Source organism: Polychytrium aggregatum (genome assembly GCF_025602895.1).
Source record: "Polychytrium aggregatum strain JEL109 chromosome Unknown BJ171scaffold_7, whole genome shotgun sequence".
Taxonomy (NCBI): Eukaryota; Fungi; Chytridiomycota; class Chytridiomycetes; order Polychytriales; genus Polychytrium; species Polychytrium aggregatum.
Window position 1 is genome coordinate 418,296 of NW_026516209.1, and position 22,485 is coordinate 440,780.

General features: G+C 58.0%; 7 protein-coding genes across 7 annotated transcripts; 4 read left to right on the plus strand and 3 right to left on the minus strand.

Moving 5' to 3' along the window:
• Positions 1-62: 62 nt before the first annotated feature.
• Positions 63-2,068, plus strand: BJ171DRAFT_492960 (uncharacterized protein). The gene is made up of 4 exons (XM_053109867.1): positions 63-600; positions 897-1,009; positions 1,160-1,253; positions 1,405-2,068. The coding sequence occupies exons 1-4, from the start codon at positions 114-116 to the stop codon at positions 1,614-1,616; spliced, it is 906 nt and encodes a 301-aa protein (XP_052969607.1). The 5' UTR covers positions 63-113; the 3' UTR covers positions 1,617-2,068.
• A 266-nt stretch (positions 2,069-2,334) lies between these two features.
• Positions 2,335-7,646, plus strand: BJ171DRAFT_578644 (uncharacterized protein; the record flags this gene model as incomplete). The annotated part of the gene is made up of 17 exons (XM_053113905.1): positions 2,335-2,605; positions 2,774-2,869; positions 3,110-3,357; positions 3,563-3,769; positions 3,885-3,976; positions 4,077-4,350; positions 4,450-4,539; positions 4,647-4,833; positions 4,896-4,951; positions 5,082-5,132; positions 5,361-5,480; positions 5,755-6,051; positions 6,264-6,471; positions 6,582-6,871; positions 7,058-7,170; positions 7,340-7,418; positions 7,584-7,646. 17 exons carry the CDS (start codon positions 2,335-2,337, stop codon positions 7,644-7,646), a joined length of 2,742 nt encoding a protein of 913 aa, XP_052969608.1.
• Positions 7,647-7,953: 307 nt separating this feature from the next.
• BJ171DRAFT_472408 (uncharacterized protein) lies at positions 7,954-10,542 on the minus strand (the record flags this gene model as incomplete). Its single annotated transcript, XM_053108655.1, has 1 exon — positions 7,954-10,542. The coding sequence occupies one exon, from the start codon at positions 10,540-10,542 to the stop codon at positions 7,954-7,956; it is 2,589 nt and encodes an 862-aa protein (XP_052969609.1).
• Positions 10,543-11,133: 591 nt separating this feature from the next.
• On the plus strand, positions 11,134-13,255 carry BJ171DRAFT_277093 (uncharacterized protein). The gene is made up of 7 exons (XM_053106860.1): positions 11,134-11,571; positions 11,700-11,769; positions 11,852-11,949; positions 12,094-12,297; positions 12,463-12,522; positions 12,644-12,803; positions 12,927-13,255. Exons 1-7 carry the CDS (start codon positions 11,374-11,376, stop codon positions 12,962-12,964), a joined length of 828 nt encoding a protein of 275 aa, XP_052969610.1. The 5' UTR covers positions 11,134-11,373; the 3' UTR covers positions 12,965-13,255.
• Positions 13,118-15,307, minus strand: BJ171DRAFT_565841 (P-loop containing nucleoside triphosphate hydrolase protein; the record flags this gene model as incomplete). Its single annotated transcript, XM_053113372.1, has 7 exons — positions 13,118-13,255; positions 13,424-13,631; positions 13,814-13,987; positions 14,113-14,140; positions 14,301-14,577; positions 14,766-14,893; positions 14,983-15,307. 7 exons carry the CDS (start codon positions 15,305-15,307, stop codon positions 13,238-13,240), a joined length of 1,158 nt encoding a protein of 385 aa, XP_052969611.1. The 3' UTR covers positions 13,118-13,237.
• Positions 15,308-15,667: 360 nt separating this feature from the next.
• BJ171DRAFT_277141 (uncharacterized protein) lies at positions 15,668-16,893 on the minus strand. The gene is made up of 2 exons (XM_053106861.1): positions 15,847-16,893; positions 15,668-15,672 (listed from the first exon to the last, which is right to left on the minus strand). The coding sequence occupies exon 1, from the start codon at positions 16,833-16,835 to the stop codon at positions 16,110-16,112; it is 726 nt and encodes a 241-aa protein (XP_052969612.1). The 5' UTR covers positions 16,836-16,893; the 3' UTR covers positions 15,668-15,672; positions 15,847-16,109.
• Positions 16,894-19,066: 2,173 nt separating this feature from the next.
• Positions 19,067-22,403, plus strand: BJ171DRAFT_277201 (uncharacterized protein). The gene is made up of 3 exons (XM_053106862.1): positions 19,067-19,980; positions 20,223-21,047; positions 21,264-22,403. The coding sequence occupies exons 1-3, from the start codon at positions 19,249-19,251 to the stop codon at positions 22,347-22,349; spliced, it is 2,643 nt and encodes an 880-aa protein (XP_052969613.1). The 5' UTR covers positions 19,067-19,248; the 3' UTR covers positions 22,350-22,403.
• The last annotated feature ends 82 nt before the right edge of the window (positions 22,404-22,485 follow it).

The window sequence follows — 22,485 nt, forward strand, 5'->3', positions numbered from 1 at the left end:
TGTCGCCGCTCGCCTCGCTCTTGTGCTTGTTGGCCGCTGGGCCGGCCCTCCTCGGCATTCCCCGTCATCTCCCGCCCAGCTGCCCCTGCTCCTCCTGCCTCGACCCGCACACCATGTCTGTCCAGCCCGACTTCTCGCCAGTGGATGCCTTCAAGGCACTCGAGACCCTCCAGGGGGCCCTCTCTGTGCACGACGAGCTCGATTTCAGCGACATTCTAGACCTCATGGCCCGTGTCCTCAAGAAGCAGCAGCCGCTGGCCGACGTCATCCAGACCTTTGGCGAGCTGCCTCCCGAAACCATCCAGCAGATCAACCCCGTCATCGAATTCGTCGACCTGCACCTCGAGTTCCACCACGCCTTTGTCAGCCTGTGCGAGTCCTTCTTTGCCCAGCAGAAGGTCAAGGCCGTCCTTGCCGAATACACCTCGGATCCGTCGTTGTTCGAGGGCTATCTGCGTGCCCTGCAGCTCGAGTCCGTCGACTCCAAGCACGAGGACATCATGACTGGTGTCTGGGCTTACTTTGACAGCCGCGTGAGCACCGAGGCCATCCTCAAGATCAAGCTGGTGATTCTCGAGCAAAACGTCGAGTACTCTCTGGGTAAGCAGCGTTTCGTTTGGATGGTGTCCGCCTGGACCGCTGGTGGATGCCGATGGATGCCGATGGGTGTCGCGGCACTTGACCAGCGGCTCAACGCCGCTTTGAGGGCAGGATGCCTTTCAACCCGCATTTTTGGTGTGGAGGTGTCGAGAAGCGACGGTCCTCTGCCTTTGTGGACAGTCCGATCTTCCGTTGATGCCTCTTCAACGCCTGCGCCGCTACATTCTTCGACGCCTCTGCGTCCCTGCTTTCGGCTCACCGCTGCTCCACTGCCTCACTGCTCCTCTGAACCGCAGGGATCGAGGAAGACACCTTTGCCGATATGCGAAAGGCTGTTGCCGACGACGGCCTCTATCTCAACATTCTTGAGTATCTCGGGGAATTCCGCGGCGGGCTTTCCTGGGAACAGGTAATGTTACGCCGCGCCGACGATGATGTTCCCAAAACGAGCTACCCAGTCGTTGTTCGGGCCATTGTGCATGCCACGCACCCGCAATGATGTTGCTGACAGTGCTCCTAACGCGATTATTGTCGATTTGAACCGCGCCAATCTGCTCAGACACTTGATATGATGCGTAGTATGGTCCTTCGAATCAAACCCGACATTTGGGAAAGCCTCGAAACGATTTTGACCGAGTGGAAATCGGCAGCTGGTCAGTGTCTATCCCGGGCAACGCAGCTGAATGCATCTTTGGTTACTCGGCTGTGATACACAATCGATTGATTGCTGTCGGAGCGCTCCCGAGTGCCTGAGCTTCGGATCCACCGATCGCTGACACCGCTTCCCAACCCATCGATGTTCAGACCAAGAGTTCCTCGACGAGGCCAGAGACCTCCTTCAAGATGAGGCCCTCTACGAGGAGTTCTACCAAAAGTTTTCCCAGGAGGCCGACGAGGAAACCGTCCTGGAGCACATCGAGTCTCTGTCCGTCGACCCTGCCCTGGCTGAGGGCCTCAAACAGCTCTACGTCTCCAAGAGCCCCTCGGCTGTCCAAGCCCGACTCGGCATCCGATAAACGGATGGATAAGAGGACATGTGCCTCTGTCTTGGGGCGGCCTCATGTCGTCCGCCCGCCCACCACCCACTAGACTATGGCTCGCTCTGGGCTGTCTTGATTGCTCTGCTATGACTTGGTTCGATTGCTGTCCCATTGACTATCTGGGTCGCACCCGCTTGACCTCTCACTCATTTTCGTTGTGCTTTGCCTTGCTCATTTCGTTGTGCTTGCCTCTCTCTGCCTTCCCGTCCACGGAAGCCATCTGCTCTGCTCGGCTTCATCTCTGCCGACCTATCGTTTTTGACACAAAACAATCCAAAAATAATATGCATGCCCCCCCGTTACACCCCCTCCAATTGCTTGACCTCATGTAACTTTGACTCGGACGAAAGTGAACCGCCCCCCCCCCAATTCATGCAATCTCTGTATTCTGTGAAGCTTGTGCGCAATACAGCTCTTTCGTGAGACGAGTTCATCTCGACAGAGAGTGCCCTAACCCCTGGCGCCAATCGCTGATCCGGGATCGATGCTCGAGCACGTGTCTGACAATCACGTGCTCTCAATCAGCCGGCCAGTCCGTGGCTGGCTGGTGCGCGGCTATTGTCTCCACAGACCCCTGCAATCGACCTGCCTGGAATGCATTTCTGCTTGTCATCACCGCTCCATTGCATCTGGCGTGCTTCTGCGGCCGATTCGATTGCACTCACCGCCGGTCTGTAAAATAAGAATAATAAGCATGTCCGAAAGCTTCTCCCCCTACACCCGCATGTCGCTCGCCGAGCGGCCGCGGGATGGCCCCTCGAACTTTGGCTTGCCCACCAGCCGCTCGTTCTCGGGCACCCCATCCGGAATCGTCTCGCCGACACAGGAGGGATCCTTCGAGACTCTGTCACAGGAAAGCGCCCCAGCAGCATCGACCGCCAGGCCACGACGAGCACGCAACCTCCTCCAGAGCTACTACGGCACCATTGCCAGCTCAGACGGCGCCAATGATGCCCACAACATGGGTTGGTGCCAGCCTGCTTCAAGCCTGATTCATCTTGCCCGCATCATCGCCTCCGCTTGTAGAATATCAGCGACTCCCTCCCTGCAGTCACTTGGGGGCGCGGGCCATTTCGCAGAGTCTGTGTTGCAAGCACTGATGCCTGCATGATTCCACGGCCCCGATGGGATAGATGCCGGCTCCTTCGATAAAGACAAGTACATCCAGAATCTCCTCGCCAATTCCTCCCTTTCCGAGCTGATTCAGAAGGACAACGAGCTTGTCGCAGGTACGATCGCATGGCGAACGAAGGAGCGTATCTGGCACACGATGCAACGACTGAACCATCGGCAGGCATGTGGCTGCGGATGAACGAGTCCTAACAACCGACCCAATCTCAATCTGCTCCCCCCCCCAATTCAATTGGGCTTGATTGACATGCATATCTATCGTCTATGGCTGTCAAAACTGGAACTGAATCGCCTCTTCGCCGTCACAATCCGTTGCCCCTGGCCAAACCCGACGTCAGCAATCAAGTCCTTGGACGGCGACATGAAGACCCTCGTTTATGAAAACTATAGCAAGTTCATCAGCGCCACAGACACCATTTCGCGCATGAAGCGGAATGTCGACAACATGGACGCTCAGATGGGCCAACTTCACGAAAAGATGGAGCGCATTTCGCTGCACTCGACTGGCCTTCATTCGGAGCTGGAGGAGCGACGCACCAAGATGCATCAACTTACTGGAGTCCACGACCTGCTCAAGAAGGCGCGTGTTTGGTTCAGTTCCTCTCCGCTCTTGAGACCAAGCCGCACGGACAGACATGCTGCGGGACACTGTGGCTACTGGGTCCCGTCGTTTGGTGACATCTCACCCGATACGACGGCGCTCCGAGGCGACTGGAAGTAGTGCTTGGGGCCTGAATGCACAACATGATATGCTGACAACTCGATTTGGTGCTATTTGTCATCTGCAACAGCTCAACTTTGTGTTCGACCTCCCGACCAAGCTCAAGCAGTGTCTCAAGAAGAAAATGTACCAGCAGGCAGTGGACTATTACTGCCGTACGGCCGGGCTGCTGGCACACTACCAACATCTGGCGGTCTTCAAAAACATCACGGAGGAGTGCAAGGACATCATGACATCTGTTTCAGTCAAAGTTCGGGCAAACCTGTCCAAGCCGGAGGTGCGTGCGCTGGATAGCCGCCGTGGCAACAATCCAGCATGTCAGTGCGATTGATGTAATCGACGCCATCGACATCCTCACTCAACTGTCATGTCCGACACTGCCACCTGCACAGATAACTGCGCAAGAGCTCTCCGACAACATGGGCATCCTTATCGGAATCAGCATGCAGACTCCAGCAGTTTTGACGCGCGAGTACCTAACCCTGTATGTGCACGGTCATCGCTCCGGGTGGCACAGTCTGACTCGAAGGAGCCCGCCATAGAGCAGTGTAATCCGTGCTGACAAGTGTTGCGAATCAATTCAGTTCTCAGAACTTGCTCGATCAGACGAAACAAGTCATCGACCGAGACATGAAGCAACGGGCAGCCAATGCACGCTCGCCTGGCGCAAGCGACAAAGTCCAGCTGCTCAGGGACATCAACACTAAGCTTTTGCTGCCCTTTCTCGAACTTGTACGTGGCTACGAGCTGTATTTTCTCGGAATCGGGCCCGATGCCTCCCCATCGATCATGTCTCCTGAAAGCGCCAACAGCACCGTGTCATGGAAGTCGGCAATATCGATCAAGATGAGCGCAGAGGTGGGTGGATGGATCGCATCAACTGCATTGCCGTATTGATGCCGCAGATGCGATCATGCCTTCTCTAAGCTCACGATTGGCATGCCCGTGTCCGCGCAGGAGAAGGAAGCGGCTCGAAAGGATCTGCTCGAACTAGCCAATGCTTTCATGGAACAATATTACAGCCGCCTCGAGAATCTGATGGGCTCGGTTCGTGTCCCTCTGCTGCCTGACTGGTCCCGATGATATCTACCTCTGTTGCTGCTCACACGGGAGTCTGTCGTTGATGTATGGATTGCTCTCTTTCTCCGCTGCAGCTTGCACTCACTCCAGAGAGCGTCGTTGATTTCTTGGGTCTTTTGAATGCGCTGTCGCAAGAGCTCTCCATCATCGACGATCGCAACAGTGTGGTCCAAGTATGCCGGAAGATCCAAGCCAAAATGGAGTCATGGCTCCGACTGGCCGTCGAAACAACACTGGGGCGCGTTCAGGACCAGTTTTTTGGTATGGAGCTGAGTCGGACAGCTGGAACTGCGTCGGGTGCTGGAGATGCGCCGATATGTCAGGGAACTTCAACGTCAACACTGTTCTGGACTCCCACGCCTTTGAGCTTGCAGAACCTGTGAGCTAGCACCAGCGACAACCCATCAGAAGTACGCCTTGAGTTGACCAGTGCATGGTCCACCGCTCTCTACACAGCACAATTCAATATCCCAGCTGTTCCAGGCGATCTCCGGGCGTTTATCACTCAGATATCTTCCTCAGTCAACGACGGTATCATCAACCTACTGCCGATTCTGGAGGTTGGTCTGGTTGCCCGGCTATCATAAGAACCCCCGATGAATCAGTGTCTCCAACGCCGCTCGCTCTCGTTGGGGGTTGCACCGGCGTTGTCGCTAATCCGGAGCCTCGAATGCACGAATGCACGAATGCACGAATGCACGAATGCACGAATGCACGAATGCACGAATGCACGAATGCACGAATGCACAGATCGACTTTAACAACTCGCTCCCCTGCCAATTTACCAGACACTTGCCCAAAAGGACGTGTTGCTTGTGCAGCATATGACCCAAGGGCTCGACGGCCTGCTGGACTTGATCGAGTCTGGCTTCTCCAAGTTCTGGAGCAACCTGACCAACGCGATGATGGTAAGGTGTTTGAGACACTGTAGCCAGATGCCTTCTAGAACGGCGCAGCCCAGGCCTATCTGTGCTCGTAAGATGCTGTATGAGCTGTGACGAAACAGTTCGGAGACGTGTCCCGGTAAATGGGCCTGCGTTTCCGCAAACTTCAGAAGATGGTGCCCACTGAATCTCCGCATATTGCCGCTTCACCATTGCCACTCCATTGATTGTCCGGATTTGGTTCGCGTCCGGCTCGCAGAACGCCCGTTCAGGGACACAATCAACTCTCGGCGCACAGCGATTCCTAATGTACTCAAGGGTTGCCAACGAGCTCTCGGCCGTGACGATCGAGTCCATATACGGAATACTTCTGGAGCGCCTGTTCTCCAAGAGCCGAAAGTACAGCTCAGACACCCGTGCGACTCAATCGTTTGGCGGCTCACCCAAAAAGAAGCACGCGATGGCGATCAGTGCCACGGGCGGGGCCCTGAACAACGCCCCGGTCTCGACGTTTGTGCAGCAGAGCAAGCTTGGAACGGGTCACTACTCGGCTAGAGTCAAGGACATTATCAACATGTGTCGAACCTGCGCCGAGGTAAAGCCAGTGATGTGCTGATCCGAGTGATGGAGTTGGGAAGGATCGCTAGCTGTTCCATCGATGGCGAATAGTTCATCCGTATTCCGGTCGTGCGCGGGGTCGTTGTAATCTGCAAGCCAGCTCTGCGGCTCACATTGACGTCTCACCTCCACACCGATCTACCAACGACAAACGACAAACGACAATGAATCGTCTTCCACATCTTATAGGATCTCTTGCGAGTCTATGTCAAGATGGTCACGTCGCAGTTCACTCTGCAGATTCGGCCCCACTTCCGGAGAGTGGATTGGACCCAAGCCGCAGAACCTATCACGGTGTCGAAGATTTGGGAAGCCGTCGTTGCCCAGGTCACCGCCGTGACCAACGAAATCAACCAGATCTATGAAGAGCCAACCTCGGATTCAGGGTTTGGACAAAGTAAGGCTGCTTCTGATTGCGGTATTAGCGAGGCAGCACCTTGGACGCCGGCTTCTTTCACAGTTCGAGTTTCTTGCATCAACCGCCAGTCTCACTCTCTTTGGCATCAGACCCAGTCGACCGGAGAGCCAACAAGCTCAGCAACCGTCGCGCCAGCAGCAATCCTTACACAACCAACTCGGGCTCATCCAGTATCTCCAGTGCCATCAACAAGCCGCAAAAGATCTCCACCAGTGACATTGGCTCGGTGTCCGGCCTTGGGACTGGCTCGGGCTCGTCAAAGTACGATGCATTGCTCAGCAACATCGACCGACTGTTCGCCGAGCGGGTTGTCTACTTTGGCAAGGTCGAAATGAACAAACTCGACATCCTTAGCAGCGTTGCTCGGATCGTGCTCAAAGTACGTTGACTCGCTTGATCGGGAGTGGTGGAGTCACTCTTCAAGGCTTGATTTGCCAACCGAAGAATCCGACATCACCGCGAAAGTAGTTTTTGCTTCTCTGATCGATTTTATGCGTGAGGGACACCGCTATGACCGTGCGTCCAACTCACATTCCTGTCGCGGCAAACAACTGCCTTTGCTCAGATGATCGTCGAGGAGGTGCGACAAGTCACGTTCGGACCAGGGGGATTCCACCAACTGCAAGTCGATGTTGAGATGATGAGGGGCCACTGTTGGACATACACCTCGGACGATCGGTAATGAGCCTTGGGAGCGATGCGGGTCGGGTCGGGTTGGTGTATGCGAATAGGCTTCGGAATCGTGGATGCATGGCTTGGCACTGCGGGTGCGACTAGATAGGCATGTAACAATCTCTGGGAAGCGGCTTGCAGCGGAATTGATGTCCTGTTGGATGGCACTCGACAGGTTGATCAGCTCTCTCTACGATGAAATCATAGCAAGTGGGTTCCGGCACTGCACAGATGCGGGCATCTTCACACGGGAGGTAAGATCCGGAATAGGGGGGGGGTCGAGCATCCTGGGGTCATCGGAGGCTGGTCTTGACAGACACAGTGAATGCTTGTGGTATTTCGCACACACAGCCTCCTCACAACCAAGACTGACGGCGCATTCTATCGTATTCCTCCATCGCGATCAACGTATCAACTAGAGTCTCGAGTCGATCTTGCGGGACTGGGAGCAAAGTGCGCAGCCCCAGGTTGAAACCGAGTGAAGGATCATGTGCGGAAGGTTGTGCCGACATGCATCTTTCCTCTGATATATAACGACACTGCAACTCTTTTCGCCGTCTCAACATGTCATCACTCATTCCATCACACTGCATAGTATTCACAAAGGAGGGAGGTGCGTTGCGTGTGAGTTCAGCAGGCATCGGGCCTCCGATGCCAGAGAAAACGGACGCTGTCCTGGTTTTCTGGATTGGTTGAAAGTGGATCATTGGGCTTACGGTCAGAGAACATTGTTGCCCCCCTCCCTGTCGCTTGAGATGCCTGTATTCCAATCGCAATCCGTTCAACCTACTACCGCCGATCCGCTCCGCCTCCGCTGCTGCTGCTGCTGCTTCGCGAGAGTCTCTCCACCACCTGTGGACTGGTGTTCGCGCGCAGCCAAGTGACATCCTCGGCCTCGAATCCAAGCCACTGATATCCACGTAGCAAATGCACACAGTCCGTAAACTGGAACCTCGACCACTTGAGCCGAGCCACGGCGGCAGTTTGGCGGCAAAACTCCCTGTCAAGGTAGAGACTCGAGTATGGGAACGCTTGATGTTGCCGCCCCAGGGCAAAGATAACCTCGGAGATCTGGTAAGGGAGGAGAGTGTACAGCCGCTTGGTGTACGATGCCTGGATGGCTCGGAAGAGCTCAGGATCGTCGATACTCATCTGCGAATAGGACCAAGCAAGGAGGGCGAGTTGCTGGATGGACATTTCATCGGCATTGCGGCATACGATCCGCGAGGCCGCCTCGAATAAGGGCGGGTTGTGTTGCTTGAGTTTTGCATGCGACCAGACAAAGATGGACAGGGTCTGCGGGCAGACGCTGTCGATCCGAGGCAGTATCAGCTCGGACAAACGCCCGAACAGCGCAGGATTGTATGTTTCCATCGTGGCATAGCACCAGGAGACATTGGCAAGGTTGCGGAGCGGATAGTTCTCAATATTGGTCAGGATTGCGTCGGCAGCCTCTGCGAACAGCCTGGGGCTGGGGATTCGCAGCTTGGCAAAGGCCCATAGTAGCGATGAACTCAGCTGGCCCGGAGATAGGTCGTCGAGGTATGGAAGAACAGCATCGGCGACCTTGAAGAACAGAATGGGAGAATCGACTTTGAGGGTGGCATAGCACCAGACGATGAGTGGGAGGAGTGCAGGCGGCATCGATGCCATGTTTTTGACCAGGTGATCGGATCCAGCCAAAAACAGCGGCTCAGACCGGATCTTGAGCTTGGCGAAGGACCACAGCAGCATCAGGATGAGTTCTTCATTTCTGAATCGGTGCACGACAGGTATCGATGCGGATGCGAGCTTGGCAAAGAGGGTTGGTGCTGGGATTCCCACGGTCGCAAACGACCATGCGACCACGGCGAGCGATCGTGTGGAATACGAATTGATCCGAGAGGCGATGACTCGGGCAGCCTGATCAAAGAGCGGGCGGTCGCGGATATCCAGCTTGGCAAAGGACCAGATCAGATTCAAGGCCAGCTCCTTCTCGCTCAGCCGTGCCAACTTTGGAAGGGCCATCCGCGAGATTTCTTTGAACAGCTGTGGCGACGCAATCGAGTGAGACGCATACGCAAGTGCGATCATGGTGAGGTCGCCGACCGGGTACTCGGAGACGTGACTCAGGATGTGCTTGCTTGCGGCATCAAACAGGTCGGGATAGGCCGGCCGTTGGTAGCCATAGTTGACGATGATACTCTTGAGAGTCTTTGCATCAAAATGCGGCAGCCGATCGTGGATATAGGGAAGCGCCTGCTCAAAGAGCTCGGGTGCCTTGATTCCATGTGAAGAGTAAGCCCACAGCAGGTTCGACAGTCCGCAGTCATCGAGCGAAGGCAACTTGCGGATGGCCCACGGGAGTGCCGAGTCGAAGAGTGTGTCGGCACGGATGCGCATCGTGGCGAAGGAATACAGCAGCACCGAGAGCTGGTCGCCGCTGAACTCGGGAAGCCGGACCATGCTAGCGGTCGCGATCTGGCTGAAAATCCCATTCGGGTTCATTCGCATGTGGGCGAGGGACCATGCCACCTTGGAGAGTGCATCGGCCTCTATGTTGCCGAGCCGAGATCGCAGCTTGGCCAGCAGGATTGTCCACAGCGCGGGGGACTGGATCTGCAGAGTTGACATGGACCAGATCACATCGGCGAGGTCTTGATCGCTGTATTGATGCTGGTCGGTTTCGATGACTTGCACGGCCATGGCCCGCAGCTGAGGAGCACCAGGGTCGAACTTTGCCAGCGACACTGCCAGGCGAGCGAACTCGGACGGGGCGAATGACGAGAGCCGGCGCGAAAGCAGCTCTTCGGCCATTTCCACCGACATGGGTGCTGCCCTTTCTGCGCAGACAAATGCCCAGATCAAGTCCGCAAGGGCCTGGTTGGAGAGCCCCGAGAGGTGGCCTACGAAGCGAGAAGTAGCCATGTCGAAGAAGCCAGTGTCGAGGATGCCGGACCTGACACAGAAGCAGATGATGGCAAGCAGGTCGCCGTCCGAGACGGCTGCGTTGCTGCCGATGTTGCCCTCAATAGACCGAGCCAGCACTTGACAAAAGTCTCGGGACAGGATCTTGAGACGATTGCACATCTCGAGCACCCGCATATTCTCGACAAGGGTATATCGAGGCAGAAGCTCAACGAGCTCGGCTCTCACGGCGGCTTCGAGTTTCAGCCGCCTCTTGATCGACAAAAGCCGCCAGACTCGATCGATCAGATGCATCAGGGAGGGGTCTTGATGGGCCACATTGCTCATAAGGGCCTTGAGCGCAGACTCGATAACGGGCTCCTTGGTCCAGAATTGTGGCTCCGAAAGATCGTGCAGTTCCTGCAATGTCGCCGCTGTCAGGACGAGATCGTGGCGGAAGTGGGATGGATCGCGGAGGACGGCGTCGTGCATCGATTGAACCAGCTGCTTGGTCTTGATGATGTTGGCATCGCAGTGAGACTTGATATCACCGACGTGGGCGTGAAAGAACCGAGAGCGAAAGAGCAAGATGTGAAGCGAGGCAAGAAGCGAAGGACCACGGGCGGGTGTGCCGGACAGCCGGGACGGTGGTCGGATGGCTGATGGAATTAGTGGTTGGGAGAACGGCTGGATAGATAAGTGGCATCGAGGCCGCATGGACCCTTCGCATCGACGCTGCAATTGTGGCTCTTGGAGACGAGAAAGGTGACGAGCGTCCAACAGGCGATGGGTTGATGTCGATAGGAAACGAAGAGGAGTGTCGCCTCGTGAATCGGCTGCTAGCCGGGACGGCGAGACGACAAAGCGAGCGGGCATTCGAAGCCGGAAGGCAGCAGCACACCGGGAGCGATCGTGAGCGCAAACGGAGCAGATGCAGATCGGATGCAGATCGGATGCAGGTCGGATGCAGATCGGATGTCTGATTCAGCAGGCGACTTGTGTGCGCGATCTGAAGCAGGAGCTGTGCGTTTGAGGACGCCGTTGCTGGGTCCTGAGATTATGGGCCCAGTCCAGATCTGTAGCTGTGTCGACAGAGGTCGCTGTTGGGAGGGGGGAGGTTTCTTGGCCTTGCTTGGCCTTGCTTGGCTCAGGAAGCGAAAGTGGACACAGCACCAACCAGACCGATCGGTTGCTGCGTTTGATTGGCTCTGGGGGTTGATTCACACGGTCAGGTCTCGATCGCACCCACAGATCAAAGGATAAAGGCGTATCCGCTACCGACGACCGGCATCAAAGTGTCCCTCCCCCACAGCCGCACAAAAAATGAGCACCAAGCCAGCCAACGTCAACGCCCCATCGGCGGCCGCAAACGCAGCAGCAGCGACGGTCGCAGCAACCGAGCTTGCAGGCCCAGACGCAAATCAAGCAACCGGGAGCAAAGACGGACTGGCTGCGGGAACCAATGCGACTCGAGTCTCGTATTTGGATGTGATCCATGACACGCTCCAGAAGCAGGGCAAGGTAGAGTGGCCACAGGGAGGAGCAAAGCTTGGGAGAGGAGGAGAGAGAGAGCGTCGTTTCCGCAAGATGGCCTGTCCACGCATGCTCATGTCTTGCCGGTGCGGCTCCACGAAAATTGATATCGCAAGACGACCATCATTTCGCGCGTGGTTGTCTGCGGAGAACTGCCCAGGACCGACGAGCGACCAGACTATGCAGGTAAGGCGGCCGCGAATTACCCCCGAGAGTCTCCGTACCGACGGAGCGGCTGATGTCGGGCTGTTGCTGCTCCTCGCCTCAGGAAACTACACCAAGCTCTTCAAGCAGTTCCAGACCGACACCGACCTCATCACCGGAATCATGCTGATTCTGCCCGGATCTTTCATCCACATTATCGAGGTGCGTCGTATGGACGAGCTCAGTCTTGGACACTCGATTTGGTTCCCTCCCATGAGGTGCTTGGGTTCATTCGTTATCAGGCAGCAGACGGTCAAATCACTCACGCTACCACGGATGATGATCACTCGGCTCAATACACAACAGAGCACTCAGAAGATTGCTCTGGCTTTTCTGCGGGATCTGGCCAATACGGCAAACGGATTCCTCTCTGTCCGGATCCTGTTCTACGCCGATGACATCCCAAGTCGGAGCTATCCGGTCTGGGCGACCCGAGTGATTGTCGACAGCCCGATCGGCGGCTTTGACTTGCACGAAGATGCTCTCTCTGAGGAACAGCTTCCGAGCGGGGTAAGTGACTGACTGGCCGACTGGCCGACCGGCTGACTGACTGTGGCAACTGCGTCCCTGTCGTGATGACCGAGTGTGGGCTGTGCTCTGGAAGCCGTCGGTCGAATTGCATCCGGGGTCACTGACACAAACGACACATTGTCCTGTGAATCCGGTCCTTGGCAGATCAGCGAGCTGTGTCTCACCATGGTCAAACTCGGCACAGCACTCGGGAGCTTGTCTCGGGTAAGCCGGGCATCGTCCGCGCAGCCGTTTGCTGAATAACCCACTAAGCGAAAGTTGGATTTGACAAGTGGTTCATGCTTCTACTCGGATTTCGGGATGGGGGGGGGCGCATCGCTTGCAGAACGACCTCAAGAGCGCCCTGGACGAGCTGCCGAATCGGTTTGCGGCACACATTCCCTCGGACCACACCCTCGTGGCTGTATCCAAGTGTGACTCGATCATGTCCATCGCCGACTATTTGGATATCTACACCGGTCACGTTAAGATCGTCTTGGACAGCGGTAAGTGGGCAGTGCGGGCAAGTTGTTGAAGGAGTGGGAGCTGTCTGACTAACAAGCCGTCGATGGGGAAACCACGTTTTTCATTTCCTTTGCCGCGAATGCCATCTGCGTCTTAAACCACAGAGCTTGTCTGGCCAATGCCCAAGACCCTTGTATACTAGCCACACCGAACCTCGGCTGCAGCGCTCGAACGAAACATGCATCGATGACTCCTCGTGAGGACATCCGATGCGACTGGAGGCCATGACGCTGGGCGAAAGAGCAAGTCCTTTCATGACCCTCGCAGTTTTTGCAAGAAGCCAGGTGCCCCAAACATCAGTGCTGCACGATCAGCCGGTGGTTTATTCAATCCACAGTCCGCTTCCATCTTCTGGCGAAACAACAAGAGGCGATACAAGTTATGGTGCGGTCATTTGGCAGAGACACATTGACGATTAAATCTTCTTCACAATCTAGATCGCGCAAAATGCAGAGGTGCACGATCAGTACGGTGCTGCGTCGCCATTCATTGATGAGGGCAGGAGAGAGGAGCAACGGCGGCGCCCTCGCAATATCCGCTGCCAGAGGGACAAGGCTGCATGCATGGATAAAGCGACGGATCAGCTTCGGCTGCTGCATACCTGAACGACATCCTCGTCAGCCAGGACGTGATCTTTGCCGACTTTCTGGGGATTGAACTTGACTGAGGAGCCCCAGACCAGAGCGTGCTTGAAGTCGCGGATGAGCTGCTTGTGAATTGCGTTACAGAAATCCTCAACCGTCAGACCCTGCTGTCGTAGAATGACTGGGGAGCTGTAATCCGGCAGCTGGCCCTTGGGTTTGGTGTAGCTGAGGGAGGGATGAGCACAGACAACACCGTGAGCAGGGAGAGCGTGCGTCCGTTGATCCATGGCGGTGCGACCCACGGCGAGCCAGTCCATAGCGATGCAATCCGTTGGCCCGTTTCCAGACTGGCGCTTGCACGACGCGCTGAATCGCCGCGCTGTGACATAGGTCGGCTCGGTACGTACATCCGGCAGAGATTCAGCTTCTCCCACATCAAGGCCAAGAGATCGTCAAAGTTCCACTCGTGGTGGGCACTGATGGGGATCGAGTTGGGGATCTTGTAGATGATGTCGAGTTCCTCGACTGAGATCTGATCGATCTTGTTGAGGACATAGATGGCAGGGATGTAGAGACGGTTGCTGGAGGTGTCCAGAGACACGGAGACGCAAAATGAGTACGGGAATATAGACAGTGCCACTGGCTTTGGCAAGTGCATGCACGTGGGGGGGGGGAGAGGCTCGAAGAATGTGGAATCCGTGCATACCCTTCGATGACATCAATCAGATCGTCCACTGAGAGATGAGCCGTTGGACAAGTTAGAGCCGTGACCAAATTGCCTCGACGACTCTGGTCGAGATCCGTGGGACTCTTGCAAAGCAAAAAATCAACCAACAATGGATGCCTATTCCTGTAGCAGTCACGATGGGGGCCTCAGAGCACCGGGGACGCTACCTGTGGCGTCGCATTTGAAGCTGATGTCCGCGTTGTGGATCTTGTACTCGGAGAGAATCGCCTTGACGGCATCGTTGTCGAGGTTGGTCAAGGGGACGATCGAGGTGATGTTGATGCCACCCTTGTCCTTCTTTCGGAAGGTGATGGCGGGAGGTTCCCGGTTCAGTCTGATGCCGAATCCCTCCAGCTCCTTCTCGATGACCCGCTTGTGTCCCAGAGGCTTCAACACATCCAAAACGAGGAAGATGAGCGAGCAGGTGCGGGCGACTGCGATGACCTGGACAGCAGCAGGTGTTGATAAGGACCGTCCGAGAGGCAGGATATGAGTACATCGACGAGGACCCAAGCGAGTGCGGCTCGGAGACAAGCGCGCTGTGATTCCGTAATGAACAGCATTGCGTGTCGAGAGCGTTGAAACGCTCGCTGGGCGGCAATGACAACACCATGCTTGGAAAGCAACCGTACCTGTCGACCTCGACCTTTGCCGTCCTTGGCGCCTTCGATGATACCAGGCAGATCCAGAATCTGGATCTTGGCGCCCTTGTAGTGGATCACACCGGGCACGGTGGTCAGGGTGGTGAACTCCCACGCAGCTGGATTTGATCGAGGCGAGGTGGTAGATGGCGAGTGCACAGCGGCGGAGACGAGGAGCATGTCAACACAGGTAGAGGCCATGGCACACACTGCACTCGAGTCTCGGCTGGGCCGAAGTTAGCCTGGATACCAACATTGCCGGGGAGAGTGCCAGCACGTCCAACGCAGAAGGCATACTGACCGACTTCAGAGTGCGTCCCTGTGAGCTTGCTCATGAGCGTCGATTTGCCAACAGACGGGAATCCGACAAAACCCACGCGGGCAACACCGGTCTTTTGGACGTCGAAGCCAACACCGGGGCCGCCGCCGCCGCCGCCAGAAGGCATCAGCAGCTCACGCCTCAGCTTGGCCAGCTTGGCCTTGAGCAAGCCCAAATGATAGGATGTGGCCTTGTTCTTTTGGGTGCGGGCCATCTCATCCTCGATGGCTTTGCTGGCGATCGAATCGGCATGGTCGTGTGGAGAGTTGAGATGGGTTGATGCAGATGGTCGGCAGCAATGTTGCAGATGATGTAGCCGCATGAGGGCACAGCCAGATCCACAATCGGACGACCAATGTTGGAGACAAGCGCAAGTTTGCCGCAGAAGAGCAAATGCGTCGTGGACCCATCGATGGCGAGAGGAACAAAGAGTGTTCGATTGTGTGAGAATCGGGGTGGGAGCGTCGAGCGTCGTTTCAGCCAAAGTCCCCGCCCCTCTGCTGATCCGACGGGACTGATGGGGACAACTGGCGCCCACCAGAAACATAGACAAGACTTGCAGAATGACCATTACATTTTCTTTGTTACGGATAGGTCGAGGGCGGGTATGTTGAGGTCGCCGCAAATGTTGGCGATGCATTCGTCGAACAGAGAGTGTCAGTGGTCTGATCAACAGACGAGGACAGCCGGCTGCTTGCATCGACGGCGATGGGGACAGCTGGACAAGCCGGCGGTCGACAGGGCCAAGGTTACCTCGTAGACAGACATGACTGCAGTCTAATCTAATGGCAGCGAGGGAATCGAATAACGGCTGTGGATGCGGAAACAGACGCAAACCGAGTGGATGGCGGATGGCCGGAGGAGCTGCGATCCAAGACAAGATGCACGAGCCTGACGGTGGAATCGGCTGCGGCGACAGGCCGACTTTTTTTGCACCCCACTCGATCCGGCTGGAGGGCGGATCCAGGGAGGCGCACTCGATCCAGGGGAATGCACTCGAGCCAGACAACCCACAATCAATTCGCCCTGGTCGCGCTTGGGAATGGGAACTGCGATGGGAACAACTCGGCCCACGCCCAGCACAGGGACGGGAGGCTGGCGAAGAGGTCCCCATTCCAGACGAATGCTAGAGCCAAAGGCGAGCAAGGATACCGCGGCCCCTGGGCAGTACCGCAAGCCGGCGGAAAGAGAAGCCGCTGTATGGGAAGGCACAGCCGCGGAATGCCAAGAATATGCAAGTGGGGACCATGTCGACCGAGCGACAACAGAGGATCGTGGTGGGCCAAACAGGAGCAGACGCATGCGGGCGAGAGAGCATGAGAGTGGGAGCCAATGTGCAGGCTCGACAGAATGCCGTAAGGGCAGGCGCACGGAGCAGGACAGGTGGATGCTGATGAGTAGTGAGTACTGGTGCATGACGAATGCCTTTCTTCCAAGCGACTTGGGCGGGGATGGGGCTCGTCTTCGTAACTACCCCCGTTGGATGTACGAGGCATATGAAACGGCTGGGGCGAAGGCGAGCGGGGCCAAATTGCCCGCTGTGCATTTGGCGAGGCCAAGGGCACACTTGCTGAAGGATACGGAGGAATGGGCAGCACGGGAAAGGGCGTCGATGCACAAAGTACATCCCGCTCGGGCAGACTACCTCTGGCAGCAGACGGAGATGCACGGCGACGAGGGGGTGCCGTCCTCGAAATCCGAGGGGGAGCACATTTCCGAGCAACACGCAGCTGAGCCGCCATGGGGGAGAAGACGCTGCCCCAACCACAGGTTGTGTTGGGGCGGGGACCTCCCGCTGATGAGATTCGGAATGGTTCTCGCCCCAGCGACGATGTGGCCCGCAACGAATCGTCATGGGGAAGCCGCCAAAGGAATGGACCGGCCCGCCACCGTCACCATGAGCCCCAGCCGGGGGACCTGCAACACAGGCAAAGGCCGAGCGAACCAGCGCCGTGCGGCTGCGGAGGTCCAGGCTGTGTCGCGCAGGTGGCTGCAGGCACATCGGACAATCGGGGCCCTGGGGCGGCCGCCCATGAAACCAAGAAGGCGGCCGATGCGGCGCCAAGATGCACAGAGGCGGCCACGGAGGGCTCCCGACCAATCGCAGGGCATGTGACCGGCGGATGATGACTGTGTGTGACGGAAGACCCGCGCGTGTGTTTGTGGACAGTGGCGGCAATGAGGTGGGGGCGTGGAGCGCGCCGGCGCTGATTGGCCCGCGGCTCATTTATCCGCGCTCAAGGGCCTCAACCTTCGGCAAATAGTGAACCACGGGCTGATACAAGAGAGCCAGGGGTGGCACCCACGATATCCCCGGCGACAAGGCCGCTCCAAATTTATCCTCGGGGTGGGTCTTGGCGCTTGTTGTGGCCACCCGCCGTCGGGCCGCTGAAAGCCGTCGTCTTGGCGTGTGCTGGCTACGGGCAGCAGACGACAAGGGCACCACGCAAATCTGGGGATGGCAGCGACGACCGCAGCGACGACAGCAACATGATCAGCAACATGATCAGCGTCAGCAGCAGCATCGGCAGCAACAACAAAGCAACGGCGGGAGCGACGCCGCCGCTGCCGCCACAGCGAGGAAAGCGGCAAGAGCAGGGCAAGAGCAGGGCAAGAGAAAAGAAACACCCCCCCCAGCACAAGGCAGGCTCCTCCCGGGCTGCACCGCATGAGTCGCTCGACAACCCCAGTCCCGTGGCGACTCGCGCGCGGCTGCATTATCGCCCGAGGCGAGCGAGGCGACCGGGGCGACCGAGGCCGTGAGGCTGGAGCCGGCGGCAAAGAAAAAGGGAAAGGCCCAAGCAGCAGCCACACCGGCAGGCACAGCAGCGGGCGAGCCGCCGGCCTCTAAAGGAATTCGGCGCGGACACAACGATCAGCAGCCCGTCGCACAAGATGGAGGCGGAACAGAGTTGCGTGGGCGCCTGTGCAAGAGTGGCTCCCTTATTGTCGCGCAGACGGGCCGGCGGGTGGGGGCGGACGTGCTGCGCAACGCCACCGAGCCGCAGCCCCCCAGCCCGCGGGAGCGCCTGTGGCGAGCGCGGCTCTGTGGGCGCCCACGCCCCGCACGTGTGCCGCGTGTATGACGATGGGGACTGGATCTTGTCTCACGGCGCCTGCCGCGACTGGACGGCACCGCGCCCGCCCCTTGTGCCGCCCGACAAGCAGCCCCCAACCGCGCCGACGCGCTGTCTGTGTGCGACGGCTGCGCGGTTGCGGAGGGGGCGGCGGCCTGCCACTGGTGCGCCTGGCGCGCTGCTGCGGGCGCGTTACGCGTGGCGGCCTGCTGCTGTTGTGGATGCTGCTGTTGTTGGTCAAGTGGATGCTGCTGTTTGGCCAGTGCTATTTGTGCCGTTTTAGCGCATTGCCCGCGTCGCCCGTTGTCATTATCACTCACCAACCCACACTCGCCACACCGAACCCGCACTCGACACATCTAACATCGTCTAACATCGTCTAACATCGTCTAACATCGTCTAACATCGTCCACCACCATCAACGCCATCAACACCGCCATCACCGCCATCACCCACACCACGGGCAGCACTCGACATCATCACCCACACCATCGCCCAACATCTCCAGCAGCGCCCAGCCACCCGGTCCTTGCCTCGCCCATAGTGCCCTTGCGCGCTATCGCCCTCGCCTTGCTGGCCATCACAGCTCCCTTACCGTCGCCTTGCTGCCTATCTCGCCCAGGCCGTGCTCCTCCCTTGCCTGCTGTTGCTCCTTTCGTGCTGGCCTTAGTGCTGCTCCGACCAAGCCAAGAATCGCCGAGCCCGCTGCCCATGCCTGGCCCGTCGCCTGTATCTGTGTTGCCTCCACGCCGTTCTGCCCGCGCTTGTCGTCTGTTCCTGGCCCTGTTCTTTTCGGGTTTGTCATCGCTGCTGCGTTTTGGGGGCCGCGCCCGGGAGAATTAGAACGAGGACCGCTCCTCGACGAGCCCCCCGATATATCAACGGCCGCACCGCATCCATTTCCACCCCTCCCCCGCTGGCAGAAACGGCCCCTTCCCCATCTGCCGTCCGCCGTCCGCTTCTCTGGCACACCCGCACCGTTTTACCCACCCATAGGCCCCCGATCCCTGTTCTCTTCCCACCGACCCTGCTCTGTCCGCTCTCCGCCTCCCCCCTCCCTTGCCTTCCCCTCCCCAAAATGCTTCCATACAGCCAGAAACCATCGTCGCAGGCAAGAGACCCTGCATGGCCGTCGACACACTACCAGACCCTTCCCAACTCGTCCTCGCAGGTGCCGCGTCAGCTCGACCCGGCGTTCCTGTCGTCCGGCTACAGCTCCCAGTATCATACCAATCCGCATAGCCACACCCAACAGCAGCAGCAGCAGCAACAGCAGCACCAGCAGTCGCAACAGCCGCTGCCACAACAGCATCAGCAGCACTATCCGCCTGCCTACCAGAATCTGTCGTCCAACTACCATGCCACCACGGCCTTCCAGCCCGCCCATGCCTCCGCCGTCTCCTCCTCCTCGAGATCGCATGTCGCTGCCCATGTCGCCGCGCCATCCGCAGGCGTCTCGGTCCACCATTCGGCCTCGTCCCTGGATATACCCCTCTCGACGACGCAATTCGTCAATTCGCTGTCGCTGTCACAATCGTCCTTCGAGCTGCCAACATTTCCGCCGGCCCCCCAGCTCCCGAGTCCCTTCCGTGCCTCGAATCCGTCCTATTTCGCCGGCTCAAAGCCGCTCTCGATCCAGACCACCCCGGAGCCCACCACCCTCCCGTCTCGCCTGTGGTCCCATGGCGCCGTCGTCGGCGCTCATCTGCCTACGACACTGTCGGCCTCTGGAGCGCACCAGCATGCCAGCGCCTCGCATTCCTTTGCCAGCCCCGTCGGCGGCCTCACCAGCATAGCCAGCCTCAGCCATGTAAGTCTCTGACCCTGTTCACGACGCGGCTGCCACATCGGCACAACTCTGTACACATGACCATGTCTCTGGATGTGCTTGCCCTGGCACCCATGGCCCGGATGCTGGATCTGCATCGTCGTTGAAGCGAGCTGTGCATGACAGTCTGGTCCCCGTTGCACATCATGATGATATCCCATGCGCATCGCTCACACGATGTACTCCTCTCGCATCCCACGCGTGTCTTCCGTCCTTCGCCGCAGCGTGCTCCAAGCCATGATCAGATCACTTATTCGGCCTCGCCCCATGATGATGTCGATCAAGCCCTCGGCTTCCTGCCCAATACCGCTGCCAACCTGAACTCTGTCTATTTCAATTCCTCCGTCGAGCATGTCAAAAAGTATACATCCCTCCAGGAGCCTGTCCGCGCCCTGGACAGCCGGCTGCGGACTCTGGTCAATACCACCCTTCCCCAGAACGTCTGCACCGGCTACCTGCCCTCGCCCGCCCCCATCGGCACCGGCTCGACCCTGCACGACCACTTTGACTCCTCGTACAGCTCGCTCTCCTACGATGCTCTGCGCTCGCCAAACTCGAATATCCAAAGCCCGTGCGAACCCCACGGCAAAGCGCTCCCGCTCAGCCACCTGCCAGGTAGCACCTCCTCTTTCTTCCCCGACACCGTCGGCGCCATGGACGACCCCGCTGCCATGCGCGTCAGCGACAGCGTCAAGAGCCGCCGCAAGAACGGTACCCTCGAAAAGTCCGCGAGTTGCAAAAAATGCAACAAGAACCTTGCCGTCCTGGTCCTCCATGGCTCGTGGCCGTCGCTGGAAGTGCCCCACAAGATCGATATTCTGTGTCTCCAATGCGACGACTTTGTGCCCAGCCCGAGTTTCTCGCCGTCCGAGTCGTCGCTCGTCAGTCCCACGGGGGAAACTACTCGGAAGCGCAAGCAAATCGACGAGGCACACCAGCCTGTGGACTGCGACGTCTGCAAGCGAAACGTCGGCCGTGGAGGCGTCCGATGCATCGATTCTGGATATGAGCACCGTGATGAGTGGGTCAAGCCTTCGTTTGGTACTGAGGTACGTCGGGTATGAGGGCAGCCTCTGGTCCGCAAAGATTTGTCTGCGGTCTGGATGAACATGTTGGCTCACAAGCCCCCCCCCGCACAGTTTGCGCATCGCACATGTTCATTGGCATGTTTATGCGGTCCTGCCGGGCTGTCACCTCGCATATTGCGTCCTGCCAGGCTCTCCCCTCGCGCATCGCTGACTCGACTCGTTGCTCCCTCGCTGCAGGTTGTTTGTGCTGCGTGCTCAGACAAATACCGCTTTTGCACGGACTGCGGCGGCGGTGGCCACTGGCGCACCGGCAAATGGCGCCCCGCTGAAATGTTCTCCAAGGGCCGCCGCACATGCTGCCTGAACCATTTGCGGATAGGCGACTCGACGGTCGAGAACCGGTTCTGGGTCACGCCGGTTGCAAGCTCAGATGCACCTGAAATCCTCGGCATGGTCAAGGAGCTCTTTGGTCAGATCGGTCTCTCCTGCCTTGGCCAGCCCCGCACCATGGAGCGCTTTGAGCCCTTCGACACCTTTGCCAAGATCCAGCACCGGATTACCTACATGTTTGAGCACGAGATAACCCCGGTTCTCACCGTGCCCATCCCCAACGTTGTGACGTTTTCCGGCGTGGCCTTCATTCCCTCACCCAAACCGCGCAAGCACAAGCGCAATCTGAGCCGCAAGAGCTGGAATCCCGATGCAGCTGTTGCCGCCGTTAGCCAAATCGCTGGCGCCTTTTGCATCGTGCGATGGCGCCAAATGGAAGGCACCCTCCATCTGAGCCACCGATTCGACCGCAAGCACGAAGACCCCCACGGCATGATGCTTTCGCTGCTCCATGAGATCACCATGATGACTGTCAAGGCCCAGACCGATTCCGAGGCCCGAGGCGACCACTACCCGCCGTGCAAATACGTTTGGTTCACTCGTCGCCGCCAGACCAAACTGCCCAACGACGGCAAGCCCTCGCACTCGCTGCCCCGCGAAAAGACCTTCAACGAGCACCGGCGCGACGGCGGCGGGCGAGTCGGCTACGACGATGAGGCTCTGAACGATCCCTACATCGCCTCCTACTGCCGGCTGGGATTCAAAGAGATTTCCGAGTTTGAAAACGACCACCCCGATGTGCGCCAGTTTGTGTTTAACGATGAGTTCCGCTCGCCGGACATTGGCTCACAGCTGGATCTCTATGTCATGGAAATGGCCCTGTTCCCTGCTGCCGTCAAGAATGCCTACAAGAAGGACCTGGAGAAGAAGGAAAAGGCCCGTCGACGCGAGCAAAAGGAGCGGGCCAGCCATGCAACCGCCGCCCACCCGTAGCCATGTCCCGCTGCTCGCTGTCCTTCCGTCCCCGCCGTCTATACTGTTCTCTCCCGATCCAAGTCCTGAGACTGAGACAGCATCAGCTCTCTCCAGGGCGGCCGCGCCTATATTCTCGTTTGTCTGATGTCGCCCC